This window comes from Misgurnus anguillicaudatus, chromosome 22 (assembly GCF_027580225.2).
Source record: "Misgurnus anguillicaudatus chromosome 22, ASM2758022v2, whole genome shotgun sequence".
NCBI classification, from domain to species: Eukaryota; Metazoa; Chordata; class Actinopteri; order Cypriniformes; family Cobitidae; genus Misgurnus; species Misgurnus anguillicaudatus.
In genome coordinates this window covers 21,328,543-21,346,649 of record NC_073358.2, presented here as the reverse complement: position 1 = coordinate 21,346,649, position 18,107 = coordinate 21,328,543, and the positions used below count along the sequence as shown (strand labels likewise).

The 18,107-nt window shown below is 39.3% G+C and overlaps 1 protein-coding gene across 1 annotated transcript in view; it reads left to right on the top strand.

The window, feature by feature from the left end:
• The window catches only part of sv2ca (synaptic vesicle glycoprotein 2Ca), a 46,781-nt gene that overhangs the window by 898 nt on the left and 27,776 nt on the right, over positions 1 to 18,107 (top strand). Inside the window, exons 2-4 of the mRNA XM_055200149.2 lie at positions 7,660 to 8,336; positions 14,391 to 14,571; positions 16,721 to 16,872. Coding sequence (XP_055056124.2) covers positions 7,751 to 8,336; positions 14,391 to 14,571; positions 16,721 to 16,872 — 919 coding nt within the window. The 5' untranslated portion in view covers positions 7,660 to 7,750. The remainder of the gene's footprint in view (positions 1 to 7,659; positions 8,337 to 14,390; positions 14,572 to 16,720; positions 16,873 to 18,107) is intronic.

Below are 18,107 nucleotides of genomic sequence, written 5' to 3'. Positions count from 1 at the left end.
GACAAACATCTTAAAGAATAACCAAATTTAGATGACTAATAATGCTCTTTTACTCAAAAAACCAAATAGCATCACAAATCTTGAACCTTGAAACCCACCTAAAGTAGGCTGCTAATGACCACTAACCTTCTACCTGCTTTTCCTATTTACAATCATAAACAATCAAACGCCTTTCCGCTCTTTATTGCAGTCTCTCCTTAAACTCACTCCACTAAAGCCACAAGGTTGTATCCTTGAGGACTGTACTTCATCAGCATCTCTGCTTTCATAAAGTCTTATTATTTATTTTCATAAAGTTTTTTAAGCAATGAACAATTTAGATATAATATAAATGATTCATGCTGTAAAAGTTTTACAGTATGTTCTTGAGTGAAAAAAAATGCAGAGATTTCTGTTGATATTAATAAAGCAAGCAAGACTGAATCAATGTCCTGTATTATTTATGTCACTCTGAAAAACAATTTTATGTTAATGTCTGTGTGTTTGAAAAATGCTTTCATAGTCAGCATAACCTGATAATCGAATAACAGTTTTTTATTTTATTTTTGCTCTCCATTTCATGTGCATTGAATGAGAACACATTGAGAATCTGGTGGGTTCTGCCTCTGTAGTGTAGTTTTTATGCTTGTAAGAAGCATCACTCTGCTTTTGCTGGTCCATCACTCTGTCCATTGAGAAAAGGCTGTATTAAATTACCTGCAGAGAAGCCGTATTGTGATTGAAAGCGACAAGCCTCATATAACATCATCTCTTTAGCATGCATGCCATGCACGTTCTTATGATATATTATTTTCTATAAAGAACCATTTGTCAAAGACTTTGATTGTAATTCATAATTTTGACAATATTAACATAGACAATAAGATTAAAAATGCCTCAACCTTTATATAAGCCTACTTTTTATGTCTGCTTATTCTAAAAGGTTTTGTAGTCCAGAACAGGTTTTATGTACAAATTATAATATAATTGCAAAATGGGTTTGACATTTAACTTTTGAACAATAAATTCACCCAAAGTATTAATATTATTAAAGGTATGCAAATAGAATGCTTAAATAATTTTAAAAGCATAGTAGTGATCATTAACGATTAAAAGTGAAAAAGTCAATTCATTGGTCAAAATGTGCCAGACAGTTTATATGCAAGAATCATAGCACCAGTTGTCCTCAAGTAATCTTTTAGCACAAGACGCCCTGGACTCTTCCTTACAAAGTCATTCACTTTTTTGATTTAATGCGATTGTGTTTTCTCTAAAAACCATTAGGAGATTAAACCTGGCTCTTTCACACTGCCTGACAACAGAAAAAGGGACAGTCACTCTTTTCTCTTTTCTTTAGCGTTTAACATAGTTATCCCAAAACCCAGCTTATAGTCTGTTTTTTAAACATTAACTGTTTATATATATATATACTAAAGATTGAACAGTATATATATATATATATATATATATATATATATATATATATATATATATATATATATATATATATATATATATATATATATATATATATATATATATATATATATATATATATATACTGTTCAAAGAATAAATCCCTACGTGTCTAAAATATAACTAAAATAATTACATTGATTTTGTTCTCATTCTGAAAATACAGTATGTTAGTCTTTCATGGGTTTTCATTTTTATTTGTCCATTTTACAATTTCTTAACATTTTTAAACATGCCAGCGTGCAAAATACACTAATATTCTTGCATATAGTGCTTAACCTGCTGGCTCTCAATGCACCAGGGAAAGCAAACTGAACCGTATCTCCATACATCATTTAGACAGAGGCCATCAAGAGTGCAGGGCCTATTTTCAGTCCGCTTGTGACCGACTATATCTAAACTGTGCACTTGGGGTATAGGTTAGGCTGTCAAAATGAGCAAAACATTGCAGATGTTGCTGCTTTTCATTGTGCAAATTATTTTAAAAAATATATTTAAATGTAATTGTGTGTCAAATTATGATAGATCTAGAATCATTTGTAGACTTTGATTTTTCAACATAATATCCTCTGTTTTAATAATTATGTGATCTTTTTAGCCCTTCAGGAAATGTTTATACGATACAACTTTATTCTATGTGTGTAGTGGAACAGTTCATTTGAAACAGTAACATCTCTTTATAACTTTATTTATATTCATATAATTTATTAATATGTAATAAAGTATACATTTACTGGCAAAGTGCTTTTAATAGGTAATTTTATGCTGTTAAATGAACAATTGTAAATGTAGGGGTAACAAATGAACCTCATGTGTTTCTTTATCCTGAGGAAGTTTTATATTAAGCAGTAGATATTGTAATAATATCTTTGAATCACTTAAAGGCAGGGTCTGTGATTTTTGAAAAACACTTTGGAAAAGGGAGTCGGGCCGCCTATCAAAACACACTTGTAGCCAATCAGCAGTAAGGGGCGTGTCTACTAACCGACATCGTTCCCTGGGTTGCATATGTGTGGGGCGGGTCTATCAAATGAAGGTCTAGATTCTAGGGCTGCACGATTCCAGGAAAAATGATGATCACGATTGTTTTGCTCAAACTTTTGATCACGATTAAAAATACGATCATTCTTTTAGTGAAGAACTTCTATTTACTTCAGTATTTTTATTACACTTTACAGCCATGTATATAATATTATATACATTTATATTCCTATACTATATTCCACGCTGAGCAAGGAGATGACACGAAACTGGTCGATGTTCTCAGACTTCTCCTCTTTTGGAATGTACACTCCCTCAGCATACCTCCATGGCTGGGCAATCTTGCCTCTTCTCCAGATGACCTTCAGGGCCTTCCAGAGTCTGTGTAGAAGCTTTGGGCAGTTCTTGTATACCTTGTAAGGCACTCCGCTTGGGCCTGGTGCTGAGCTTGACCTTGCTCTCCTCACCACTTCCTCCACTTCACTCTGGCAGGGCTCCTTCAGGTTGAACTCTACTGTGGGCTCTGGTGGTGTCAGCAGTGCATCGCATGGCCCTAATGGTTGTTCTCTGTTCGGGTCCGAGTAGATGGCCTTGAGGTGGTTGTTGATCGCGTCCTTTGAGCAGGTGAGTTGGCCAGTCCTCTTTTGGCCAAGAAGCTGCTTGGTCAATTTGAAAGGGTTGGCCAAAAATGCTGCCCTCTTCTTTGCTCTCTCTTTCCGCCTCCTCCTGTGGTACTCTGCCCTACAAAGGGTCAGAAGTTGTTTCCTCAGGATTCCTCTCAGATCTGCTAGGCCAGCTCTCTCTACTTCCCCTGCTGCCTTGTACTGCCTCTTTAGTAGCTTGAGTTCTTCCCTGAGACATTTGATTTTCCTCACTCTGTGGCTTGGAGTGTATGCCGATGGAGTGGGTTTGGGTGTCACAGATCCAAATCGCTCAGCTGCAATGTTCACTATGAGAGTGGTCATCGTTAACAATCGATGGTCCACATCCCCCTTAGCTGTCACTTCCAGGATCTGGTTCACGTCTTCATCGAACTGGTGCCACTCAACTCTCTTTGAGGATTGGGGCCACTGGATCCTTGGTTGAGCCAAAGGGGCACCGCCAGTTCTTGTTGCTGCCACTTGCCGGCTTTGGGGGCTCTGTGGGCTGTCAGGAGGTGCTGTCACTTGAGGGCAGCTTTGGGTGACAGGCGAACGGCTGGCAGCAGGTGTTGGCGACACTAGGAGGCTCCGGGCACTGTGGGTTGCCTCCGGGCCTGGCTCCTCCTGCGTCTTACCAGAAGTTGTGACTTCTGTGCGATGTGTCGTCGTCGCTGCTGCTTTCAGACATCCCATCCTGCCTTGATGGATTCGTAAGCCTCTCTCGTTCTTGCAGCTCTTGCCGCAGATGCACTGTACTGTCGTTGTCGTTATTTCGTTGTCCTGTGTCGTCGTTCTTAGGTCCGTCCTATTGGGGTGCTCATCCTCCCCCCCTCTCGGGCACCCCTGGGGGTATGTTTTCTTTGAAGGTTTTGTAGCTTGCTTTGGGTTCTTCCTCTCGGAAGAAGTGGTTTGGGCTGCCAACCCTCTCCACCCCGGGTTGCCGTCTTTCCGGCTGTCATCTGTCTCTCCAGCTGTCACCACACTCTTCATGGTTGTCACCCAGTCTGTTCCTGGTTGTCACTGGTGCTCCCAGAAATTTTCAGTTACAGAAAACATCTTCTGATGCACAACCTTGGACACATCATCAGTGTTGTTTCCTGGACTCACAGGGTGTTTCGGGTCTTGCAACAGACACCCTCCTCCAGGCGACCCGACCGAGGCTGATCAAACCCCGGTCTGTGTCCAAGTGGCATGTTACCGCCCCCACCGTTCTCCCCTCTTCAACCAGAGCCATCTGGATGCTTTCTCTGCTGCCTCCACATTATTACTTATGGCTCTTCTTCGGTTGGCGCCTGTTATGCCCAGTGTACCATATGCCTTATTCAGGGTGTGGCTGGCAAATCCCCTACTGCCTACTTCCACTGGCATACACCTGGTCCTCCACCCATTCGTCCGACACTGCTCCACCAGCTCCTGATATTTTTCTCTCTTTCTCTCCTGAGCCTCCTCCATCCTCTCCTCCCAGGGGACTGTTAGCTCTAGCAAGATTAGTTGTCTGGTGGCCTCAGAGACCAAGATGATGTCAGGTCTCAGTGTGGACTGAGTGATGTGTGCTGGTATCCTCAGTTGCCTCTCTAGGTCAACTGTCATTGCCCAGTCTCGGGCCGTTGAGAGCAACCCCGCAGAGCAGCTCTTAGATGTTCCCTTTGGCCTTTGTCCTTCCTTGATGAAGTGGATAGCCTTGGCTGTGGCTTGACGGTATCGGCTGTCTTTGATCCCTTTGCTGATTGCCTCAGCAATGGTTTTAAGGACCTGATCGTGTCTCCATCGATACCGGCCTTCGCCTAGTGCCTTGGAGCAGCTGCTCAAGATGTGTTCTAGTGTCCCTGGCTTGGAACACAGCGTGCATGCAGGTGTCTCTACTCTGCCCCATGTGTACAAGTTATAAAATATTTTATTGTTTTGTAATATCCACAGCTCCAATTCTCTTAGATCTTTTTAAAACATTTAAAATAATTCCGCAAAATACGCATAAATTTTGCAAAAGAAATCCGCAGAAATAACAAAAATAACTCCTTACACAGATTCCTTACAGCTGTACGACTATTGCAGCAATTAAAGCAGTTCAGTTTTAACTGTCAAAATTATAAAATATCTTTTATTTATTTTGGAGCCTTTTTTGTTTGTTAAATTAAGGTTTTTGATAATGAACAAGCGGTTAGCGGCCGACAGCTAACGTCATGTTGACGACTTGTTTGATCAAATGAGCCTCTCAAATCAACAATTCACTTGCCTACAATAACGTCTATATAATATGTATATTTTTAGCATATAACAATGTTAGTTTAAATGTTTATTATCAGCACACTATTTTTAAAAAGCGGAGGAAGGCTGCTCTGTTGCTCGCAGTCGCGGCGGGGTGAAGAAAAATAATGAATCAAAACAAAACGAAATAAACATGAAACGAAATAAACATGCAGGTTGCTTACCTTACACATACGCTATGCATCAATTAAAATTCAAGGCTTTACACCGCATTTTTTACATGACTACCGAAAGAAGTCTTTTATAGATTATGCACAGTATTTAAGGTTTTTATTCAGTTCTCCATATTCCCCGATGCGCTGAAGGTCCTGCTGCTGGCGGAGACGCTAAACACTGTTGCAACAGGTACGTTGTAAATGTGCGTAGTGGACTCGTGCGATAGGTTAAACGTATTTCTTTTACAATTTATCAATGTCTCAACATTTCTTTTAATTAAATTATTATATATAAAGGTGGAGAAGCCTAAAAAATCCAGAGAACTGGCCGCATCAAATGTGATGTTAAAATTGGTCCGAAACCCGACCCAATGGGCGTAAAAAGGCTGAAATGCAGGGCTCTAATATATGTTTATATCAAATTAGAATTAAACTAAAATAAAAACAAAACATTTTTGAATAAAAAAATGCCTATGATATGCCTTTTATGTGGCAATATTTTTTTTTAAACCCCTTGCTGCTCACGGTGCTTATTGGACACATATCCTCGGCTAACTTACATTATACGTGATCCGTTATTGTTGTCTGTGTCGTGGATGGTCGGGGATTTGTGTCTTCAGCTTTTGAAACTCTTGATATTTCAGGTTTGGACGGAACAGGAGCACAGTTTGCACAAGACTCATGACTTGATCAACATCACTTTCCTCAAATCCGAAATATCAAAATGTAACCCTTATTTTCTGTTGTAATACTCCAGTCTCTTCGGCGTGGATAAACATAAATAAAACACAGGTTACACCGGTAATAATTCACGTTTCATGTTTATTCGGAAGCATCGGCAGAGAAGTATTAAATAGAAATATATGCACAAGGCATATGAAAACATTTCTAAATAACTCTTAGTGTTTGAACATAAGTTCTTTTCCCTTTTTGTTTTTATAAATCATAAATCAAAATAATAAAATAAAATAATGATTTAACAAATTCAAGGTTACAAAAACAATGGAGTAGGCCTATATGACCCTTTTTGGGAATTAAACATACATATTTCTGCACTTTCTTCTTGTTGCTCTGCCATTATATTCGAATGACTGTAAATATCATGATGCTAACGTATTTCTACCTTAACACAGACTGCACTTGCAAAGAAACACTCCGTTTACTCTGACTCCGCCCATAACAAACACTTTGCTTGATTCTAGACCGTGTGTTTTGTGCTTGGTCTTTGCACATTAATCGCGACGATTGTCATTAATTAATCGTGGGGCACGCATATCGTTATCGTGATAAAAATACGATTAATCGTGCAGCCCTACTAGATTCTATTGGGGTAGGAGCGTGTTTGTTTATGTGATTTCAAATGTCAACATTGGCTTTCAGAGATCATGCACCCTGCCTTTAAGGAACGTTTTCTGTCCAATAGAGACAGAGCGCAGCGCGTCATAACCTGAAAACCATGCCCACCGGGGGGGGGGGGGGAACAATCCATCTGTCTCCATTGACTTTGTATTGCGAGAGGCTGCCTCCTTGTCATTTCTGGCTTATAACAAAAAAAAACAGAATAATGCCTAAAAGCTGCTGTATGACAGGATGTACAGCTAAGAACCCAGAAATAAGTTTTTTATAAGCTGTCAAGCCGTAAAACTCAGCCTTTAAGGAGAAAAAGTGGATCGCCGACTACGTTTTCCCCTAGTGGACGCAGCTCCACCAACATGAGTACTAGGAAAAGCTGCCTGTTACCACTTCTGTGTCTTCAAACGCTCGCTTCTTGGGGTAGACAGCTTATAAAAACCCATTTACAGATTAAACTTAAAAACAGAATAATACCTAAAAGCTGCTTTGTGACAAGGTGTACATCTAACAAAAAACCCAGAAATAAGTTTTTATAAGCTGTCGACCCCAAAAAAACAAGCGTTAAAAGACACAAAAGTGGAAACAGGCAACTTCTCGTAGTACTCCTATTAGTAGAACTGCGAAATGACAAGGAGGCAGCCTCTCGCAATACAAAGTTAATGGAGACGGATGGATTGTTTTCCCCCGGGTGGGCGTGGTTTTCAAATTTGCATAACTGCGCTCTGTCTCTATGATAACCGTAAACCATTACTATATAGCATCTGTGTTAGCATACTCAATATATCACACAATACCTATATTTCTTCTAGACTCATTCATGAGAGCCAAGACGAGCAAAAGCTGCACTTTCGTAGTGTCTGCAGACCTCTATCTCTCCAACATCTCCAGCACCTTCTAATCATGGAGGTCACAGCTCCACGGGACACTTCTTCTCTCACGAAGGGGGCTAGAGACATTGCAAAGGAGGCCAAGCGGCAAGCGGTTAAGAAGGTCAACAAAGTTGTGGACCGTGCATCGGATGAGTATTCCCACACCCGAGCCTACCAACGCTTCCAGGATGAAGACGATGACTACTACAGCCAACCGGATGGGAGCTACATGGGCGTTAATGCTAATGATGAAGAGGGATCCAGCGATGCCACCGAGGGTCATGATGACGAGGACGAGATGTATGAGGGGGAGTACCAGGGGATTCCCTCAGATGCAAAGGCCACAGATGGACATGTGGCACTGGGGCAGCCTCTTTCAGACAGCCTGAAGGACAGAAGAGAGCTGGAGAACGAGAGGCAGGCGGATGAGGAGGAGTTGGCTCAGCAGTATGAACTCATCTTACAGGAGTGTGGACACGGGCGGTTCCAGTGGCAGCTGTTCTTCACGCTAGGTCTGGCACTCATGTCAGATGGTGTGGAGGTGTTTGTGGTGGGCTTTGTTCTACCCAGTGCAGAGACGGATATGTGTGTGCCTGACTCATCTTCTGGTTGGCTAGGTAAGGATAACATGAATGATCGTATAGCTACATGATGACTCATATAGTACTAGTCAATTTTAAAGGAAAACACCACATTTTTTCAATATTTTTCTATGTTCTTTCCTCAACTTAGACAAATTAATACATAACTATCTTTTTTCAATGCGCATTGTACAAAGTAATATTGAAGAAAGTTTGAGCGAGAGGGGGAGTAGTCAGGAGGGATGATATTACTGCGCACTATGATGTACTTACATTTTACTTATGTATTGTTATACAAAGACAGTTTGAACAAATTTGGAAATGTAGACTTTTTTTAGACTTAAACCTGCCTACTCTGCCTTTAAGTCTCAATGTCTCTCGTTCTCAATCTTGGTTATTTTTCTTGCTTTCTCTTCTTCCCCTGTATGCACTCATCTGGAGAGCCCTGTGGGCTTTGTGTGGTATGCTCGGCTTCCCTCTCTTAACATGCTCTCTCTCTCTCTGTCCTTACTCTGTCGTTGGCTTTAAAGCATAATCGTACATGGTCGGCCGTGACTGACTGTGGCCGCAGATAGCCTTTGAGATCAAATACGGCCATAGGTTGAAATGTGTGCTGCTGTTCAGCCAAAAAGAGTTAAACACCTTCACACCTCTTTTAGTGGGAGCTCTGATATTGTCAAAGGTTATGCCTTGATTGTGCATGTCCTCTTATAGGGCTTTAAATTAGCTTTGTTTAGTTGATTTGTTTTCAACAGTTCAGAGGACTATGTGATTTTAAGCAGATACGCAGGAATGTATTTAACTTCAAGCCACAATCAATATAACCATGCTAACCTTATTTCTCTGACTGTGGCTTGAGTAAGTTAATGGCAAACTTTCAGCAGTTTTGGATTCTTACCATGCAATAGAATTATCTTTCATATTTGCTGTGGTGTTACCTGCCAAAATAGGTGCACTTTCTGTAGCTCCTAGTTAGGATACTGAGTCTCTTGCTGGTATTGCACACTATTCTCTCTTCGCTCTATATGCCACAAACAATTAATAATGTACTGTGTGATATACATCAGATGTTGAATTCTGATCCGAATCTGTAATGTAATTAAGTAGATGTTTCTTCTAAAAGTCTGCACTGCCGCTAGTGTTTGAATAAACATTTCGAAGCATGACTTCCAAACAAATGCAGTATTTTTGTTGATGTTTATTTTATGACATAAGTTTACATTCAAAGCTGCTCAACATCATATTAGATGATTTTAAACTGAACAACTGAAAAGTTTTTTCCTTAAACAGTGCCATGTAAACGTGTCATCTGTGGCAGATTTTTATTACTGGCCCAAAGCAAACTTCATATGTCAGCGCATTCTGTCCTTATATATACTTATACCATATCTTATTCTTTGTTCATGGTATGCATATCATCATACCAATTTACTGGTATTTTCAAAAAGGTCTCTGTGTGCAAAAATGAATATTGTCAATCCTCAAAAAAGCACCTCAAGATTACCATAAAGGTCATTATATTATATTATATTATATTATATTATATTATATTATATTATATTATATTATATTATATTATATTATATTATATTATATTATATTATATCTATTTACAAGGCAGACTTGAGATGAGAACACAGAGGGTGATTGTGAGCGTATGACATTGAATGGGAATGGGTTCTTAACAGTTTAAATACATTAGGTAATACAATTGAATTAGGTCACTAAAAGGATTCTGTAAGATCCTGAATGCTTCAAAGCAATGTTGTGAGCACAGTGGGGGTTGGGCTATTCGGTGGTTATGTTCACACACTGTTGAATATGGACATCAGACCATTTACTCTAAAAAATACTGGTTTATTTTCAACCCAACATTAGGTAAAAAAAAAAAAAAAATATATATATATATATATATATATATATATATATATATATATATCTATATACACACACACACACACACACACACACACACACACACACACACACACACACACACACACACACACACACACACAAACACACACACACCTAAAGGATTATTAGGAACACCTGTTTCTCATTAATGCAATTATCTAATCAACCAATCACATGGCAGTTGCTTCAATGCATTTAGGGGTGTGGTCCTGGTCAAGACAATCTCCTGAACTCCAAACTGAATGTCAAAATGGGAAAGAAAGGTGATTTAAGCAATTTGAGCATGGGATGGTTGTTGGTGCTAGACAGGCCGGTCTGAGAATTTCACAATCAGCTCAGTTACTGGGATTTTCACGCACAACCATTTTTAGGGTTTACAAAGAATGGTGTGAAAAGGGACAAACATCCAGTATGCGGCAGTCCTGTGGGCGAAAATGTCTTGTTGATGCTAGAAGTCAGAGGAGAATGGGTCTACTGATTCAAGCTGATAGAGGAGCAACTTTGACTGAAATAACCACTCGTTACAACCGAGGTATGCAGCAAAGCATTTGTGAAGCCACAACACGCACAACCTAGGGGCGGATGGACTACAACAGCAGAAGACCCCACCGGGTACCATCTCCCCTACAAATAGGAAAAAGAGGCTATAATTTGCACGAGCTCACCAAAATTGGACATTTGAAAATGTTGCCTGGTATGATGAGTCTCAATTTCTGTTGAGACATTCAGATAGTAGTGTCAGAATTTGGCATAAACAGAATGAGAACATGGATCCTTCATGCCTTGTTACCACTGTGCAGGAAGTTGGTGGTGGTGTAATGGTGTGGGAGATGTTTTCTTTGCACATTTTAGGCCCCTTAGTACCAATTGGGCATCGTTTAAATGCCACAGCCTACCTAAGCATTGTTTCTGACCATGTCCATCCGTTTATGACCACCATGTACCCATCCTCTGATGGCTACTTTCAGCAGGATAATGCACCATGTCACAAAGCTCAAATCATTTCAAATTGGTTTCTTGAACATGACAATGAGTTCACTGTACTAAAATGGCCCCCACAGTCACCAGATCTCAACCCAATAGAGCATCTTTGAGATGTGGTGGAATGGGAGCTTCATCCCACAAATCTCCATCAACTGCAAGATATATATAAAACACTGTAGCCAGTGTTGTCAGTTGCTTGTCAGTGTAGCCAGTTACATTAACTATTTTAAGGCATCAAGCACACTTCATGTGGTTATCCTTGTTAAAGTCTTTGAATTTTACCCAAGGGACATTTAGTCTTTAATAGAAAGAAGAAGAAGCAAAATTGCTGCATCACAATTACATTAATGGATATCCTCCATTACCTTTGGCTTGCATCCATGAGTCCATTTTTGTGTTAATTAGATGCTGTTTTATCTACAGTATCACATACACTACACAACCCTCTTTTTGTTTGTATTTCTCTTTCTTTATTGCTCCACTCAACCTTTCCTCCGATATCGCCCTCTTTTTGTGCTTTCCTGGAAGCTGAGCTTAGGTAAACTGCCAAAAAATCGCACTACTGCAGAGATTGCACAGCTTTGTGTGTGTGTGTGTGTGTGTGTGTGTGTGTGTGTGTGTGTACCTGGTAATTATCACGTTGTGGGGACCAATTGTCCTCATAAAGATAGGAATACCAGTGTTTTTGTGACCTTGTGGGGACATTTTGATGTCCCCATGAGGAAACATGCTTATAAATTAAACAGAATGATGTTTATTGAGAATGTGAAGTATCAGAAAGTTTTGTGTGATGGTTGGGGTTAGGGAATGGGGTAGGTAAGGGGAATAGAATATACAGTTTGTGTGGTATAAAATGCATTAAGTCTATGGAATGTCCCCACAAAACATGGAAACCAGAATGTGTGTGTGTGTGTGTGTGTGTGTGTGTGTGTGTGTGTGTGTGTGTGTGTGTGTGTGTAAGAGAGAGACAGCAATAACTTAAGTACACTTTAATTTTAATCTTGACTCCTTGTCACTTACTGTGACTTAAACAATCAGTTTTATTAGGGTTTGCAAATCAAACTGAAAAGCCGATAAGAAGTAAGAATGAGCTATGATGTGTGAAATGAAGTGCAGGTAGCAAAAATAGACAGTTTATTGTGCTTCATTTGTGAGTCATCAGCTTTATAGTGTGATTAATGTTTTTTAAAGCCATGAATAAATGAGAACGTGCTTTCTTCTGGATCTACTTCCAGAATCATCAAAGTATGAAATCGCAAACGGGAATGTGGTGTAGCTCACTTCTTTCTGCTGCTATTATCTTCTCTTCTTTTCTGCCTCCTTTTTTTTGCACTGGGAAGATTTTTGATCATTGAAATCTTGGCTTGGTACAAGAAGCTGTATGGTTCTGAGCTATGTTGAGTTCACAGTCAGTAGCGTAGCGGCTCTCCTGATTTTGCCAAGTGGTTAATGTCCTCAAGGCAAAATTATGTTGACCCAGGGACAACAAACCAATCAGATTTCAGAAATAAGTTTACAGTTTGTTTCAGGTTTAAGGTTACAACCAAGATTTTTCAAAAAGGTGGTTAGTCCATCACAGGGCTTGCCAGTTTGGGTGATATTATGTAAGTAAAAGTCCTCTTTTTGTTCACGTTCAAACCGAGGGGCAACCTTCCAATCTCTCTGGTGAAGCCAATACGGAAGTGACATAAACTGCAATTCATCGACTGGCCGCTTGAGGCTTGCTCCAAAAGGGAGTCAATTCCTATAGACCCCCATGATAAAAATGCCCAACTTTACAGTAGAAAATAATATGTTTACAGCCCTGGTACAAAAATAGTTTTTGGTCTATATAGCTAATTTTGCCCTTCATGACAACTGTGAGGTGGGTGAATTTTTTTGTAACTCATCCATTTAAATTATATTAAGCCTTAAACCTCTGCATAATTAAGAGCGTGGCCGCTTGAGTGACGATTAAACAGCCACTGCTGTTACTAGACTTGAGCTAGTCGGGCGTGGTTTCAGCAACCAGCCACCTCAGCTTCACCCATGTCCTGCCTCTTTACCCATGGCGACGGCAGGCAACGCATACTTTAAAGGAATATTCAATTTTCTTAAAAGAAAAATCCAGATAATTTACTCACCACCATGTCATCCAAAATGTTGATGTCTTTCTTTGTTCAGTCGAGGAAATATTATGTTTTTTGAGGAAAACATTGCAGGATTTTTCTAATTTTAATGGACTTAAAAGACACCAACATTCAATACCTAACTCAACACTCAACAGTTTTTTTTCAACGGAGCTTCAAAGGACCACAAACAATCCCAAACGAGGCACAAGGGTCCCACCCAGCAAAACGACTGCCACTCCCGACAACAAAAACAACAAATATACACTTTCAAAGCACAACTTCTCGTCTAGATCCGGTCGTGATGCGCTAGCGTGACCCGCCGCAATACGTCATCACGTCAAGAGGTCACAGAGGACGAACGCGAAACTCCGCCCCAGTGTTTACAAGTGTTGAGAAAGAGGACTGTTCCTACGTTGTTGTTTGTCAATTGATACTAATTAATGTCTTTGTGTCAGTTTATTGTTTACAATGGTTTGCAAATGTGCGTTTTATACATGTAACACGTGACCTCCCTACATCACTACGCATTTACGTTAGGTCGCGCTGGACGAAACGTTGTGGTTTAAGAGCATATTTTTATTTTTCTTGTCAAAAATGACAATCGTTCTGCCAGATAAGACCCTTATGCCTCGTTTGGGATTGTTTATAGTTCTTTGAAACTGAAAAAAACTGTTAAGTGTTAAGTATTAATTGTTGGTGTCTATTAAAGTCCATTAAAATGAGAAAAATCCTGCAATGTTTTCCTCAAAAAACATAATTTCTTCTCGACTGAACAAAGAAACACAACAACATTTTGGATGACATGGTGGAGAGTAAATCCAGATCATTTACTCAGAGTAAATGATCTGGATTTTTCTTTTAAGAAAATGGAATATTCCTTTAAGCTTCAAAAACCAATGGGTGACGTCATGGACACTACGTCCATATTTTTTACAGTCTATGGTTTAAATGCACACCTCATGTCCTTTCAGTGACCTCCAGTGTGAATACATTCATTTGACTGCATGTATTTGTAGGCTGTGTGTTCTTTCTGTCTAACTTGTTATTCTTTTCCTCTATTTCACTTTCTTTACTATAGGCAGCATTGTGTACCTGGGGATGATGGTAGGGGCTTTCTTCTGGGGTGGCATGGCTGACAAGGTGGGCAGACGACAGTGTCTGCTCATATGCATGTCTGTGAATGGCTTCTTCGCCTTCCTGTCTTCTTTTGTTCAGGGCTATGGCTTCTTCTTGATCTGTCGCATGATAGCTGGCTTTGGGTGAGTCCTTCTTCCACCCCACAAGATCTATCATCATATCATCTATGTTCTGTGGTATAAAAATACATTCTGTTAAACTTGTAATACATGTGAGTGGTGCATCTTTAAAACATTAAAACTTTAAGGACATTCTTGGTGCATTTTTTGTTTATGTTGTGCTTGGTGATATAAAAGCCATCTTACACTTGACAATGACGTTTAGTGGAGTAAATGTAGCATCACGCAGAAGCAAAGTGATTTTGGAGAAAATCATGTAATGTAATGGTTCTTGACATTTTTGTCTTCTACACAATCTTGTAAAATCAATTCTACATCTTCAACTTGTAGCATGTAAGGATATGGAGTAATGTTCTTGACATGGATTTCTGGCCTGGAAACATGAAAAACTATTGTGAAAGCAGAATCAACTCATCCCCCCCTTCCTTAGATAATAGTCTTTTTCAGACAGCCAATATGTCATATCCGGCTGAATCAATAGTTGCTGCAGAGCTGCTTTCTTGACTACCCAATTCTTTTTTCTCTTCACGGTTAAAGCGGTCATAATGGGATTATTGTGATTTATTTAATAAATCAGACTGTAATGGCTTGCACTGAGGTCTGCACATCCGAATGGGTATTCACAAGATGTTGTTGCTAATTAAAATGGTCCACATGGGTACAATAATATTGGTGGGACCATCAAGACTACAGAAAAAGTATATTGGTAACACTTTATACTAAGGTTGTATTAATTAAAAGCGGGTTGCATGATCTCTGAAAGCCAATGTTGACATTTGAAATCACTTAAACATACACGCCCCTACCCTGATAGAATCTGTACCTTCTTTTGATAGGTCCACCCCACACATATGCAACCCAGGAAACAATGTTGGTTAGTAGACACGCCCCTTACTGCTGATTGGCTACAAGGGTGTTTTGGTACTCTGCCCGACTCCCTTTTCCAAAGTGTTTTTCAAAAATCATGCACCCCGCATTTAAAGGAGATATCTTTTTTAAGATGTAAAATAAATATTTGGTGTCCCCAGAGTATGTATGTGAAGCTTTAGCTCAAAATACCCCACAGATAATTTATGCATATTAAAGCAACACTTAAGACTTATTGCTCTTCGCTCCCCCTACAAGTTAGAAGCGTAATTGTTCATTACCACTGTCGTAAATACTGCAGCATAGCTGGCTCTGATTGGATTGTAGGTCTTCCGTAAAGCAAGTTTTTGTAGTTTTCAATCGAACTATAGGACCACTACCCGACGGTTGGAAACTTCTTTAGTGCGGTTTTGGCCGATAGAGGGCTGCAAAGCGAATGTGAAAGTGCCATTCACCCTGTTTTGAGTGGATGAACCACTGAAACTTTTTTGGAAACGTTATTTTTGAAGGTAAAAAAAACTCTTTGGTGTTGCTTTAAAATTGTCACTTTGTAGGTGTGTGCAAAAAATGTGCCATTTTGGGTGTGCCATTTTAAAATGCAAATGAGCTGATCTCTGCACTAAATGGCATAACTGTGGTTGGATAGTGCAGATTAAGGGGCGGTATTATCCCTTTCTGACATCACAAGGGGAGCCAAATTTCAATGACCTATTTTTTCAGTTACTGGGTTGTTCTTTTTGACATTTTCTAGGTTGATAAAAGCACTGGGGACCCAATTGTAGCACTTCCACAACATGGAAAAGTCAGATTTTCATGATATGTCCCCTTTAACATTAAAGGAACAGTATGTAGGATTGTGGTCAAAACTGGTATTGCAATCACAAAACTTGTGGCTAAAACTGGTACTGCAATCACACAACTGGTGGACAATACACAAAATGACAACATAAACATCAGTTGAGGGCTGAAACTCCACTTTTTAAATGACAATATCCTGGCCAGACCACTGTTGTCAGTGATATAAGTATTTGAAATGAAAATGATTTCTTAACGTCTAGTGAGATATCAGGGCCATTTTATGATTAATTGATATAAATTTCTTACATACTGTTCCTTTAAGTACACAACTAAATGATAGTGTTTAATGTGTTTAATGTAATAAATCTGGCCTGTTGCTCTATGCTATTGGTACAATTTTTTATGATTATCACATTTTTTATCATCCTTATTTGAAAAAAAAATATATACACACACAAAAAGTTATTGTCTTTCCCTTTGTCATTAGGATTGGAGGAGCAGTACCCATTGTCTTCTCATACTTTGCTGAGGTATTGGCGAGAGAAAAGCGTGGAGAGCACCTGAGTTGGCTCTGCATGTTCTGGATGATTGGAGAGATCTATGCCTCTGCCATGGCCTGGGCCATAATACCTCACTACGGTAAGAGAATTATGTTTATTCTTGTTTTTGTTATCAGGTGCTACTATAGCATGCAAGGTATGTTTATTGTATTTAGTCTGTCATTGCATAATGGTTAGAGAGTCAGGCTTGTAACCCGAAGGTGAGGTCGATGGTTCGATTCTCCGTCAATTGGGGTACCTAGAGGTGTCATGCCCATTCAAACTGAGGGGGAACTTACCCTCTCGATTAATTTAAGCCAAATGGATTTTGCATGCAACCTCAAAATTAAAGCGTCCATTAATCTGTTACTTCTCTTTTAGTCTGTTTAATATGCAAAATATTATTAATTCTGTGCTGCATCTTTGTCGCTTTTCAGAGATTTTTGCCATTTTTATAGTGTTTTGATCATGTTACATTACTTTATTCTGGCGGCAGCTAGGCGCTGCAGTCAGCGCAGTCGCAGACGTCGTCAGCGTCTGATGGCGCTCACAAGCTCTTTGCTGTTGCTGCTGCATTTTGCTATCTGAAGAATTAAAAAGTGTAAGAAAAGCTCACAATATTTCCAAGCCCCGGTACGGTAATGTGCAGTTAACCTCCTATGAGGTAAAATTGAATGCAAAAATCTGTTCCTCTAATAATTTTATCTCAACATATTTTTTTTTAATCATTATTGAACATTAAACTCATTCACGTGGCTATAGCACACTCAAAAAAATAATTAATTGGGTTAAAGGTGCAGTGTGTAATTTTTAGAAGGATCTCTTGACAGAAATCCAAAATAATATACAAAACTATATTATCAAGGGTGTATAAAGACTTTTCAAAATGAACCGTTACGTGTTTATTGCCTTAGAATGAGATGTTTTATCTACATACGGAGAGGGTCCCCTTACATGGAAGCCGCCATTTTGTGCAGCCATGTTTCTACAGATGCCCTTAACGGACAAACTTTTTTACTAAGTTGTCTCCAACAATGACATGTTTGTATAAATGTAATATAGTTTCAATAACTGAATGTAGTGTAGTCTAAATAACTCAATTCAGTTATTTTATATAAAAGTTTTTATATCATTCTAATTAGCATGAGCACATGTTAGCATGCTAATAATAATAACATATGATACTTTGGATGAGCATGCATAAGAAGAGACTGATCTCCAGACAGGCATTAACACAGTTAGTGCTCATTGAGAGAAGTACGTTACATCTACAATTTAACCACAAGCGCCACTCTTCTGCAGGATGGTAACCAAACAATTTTAAATCAATAAGAT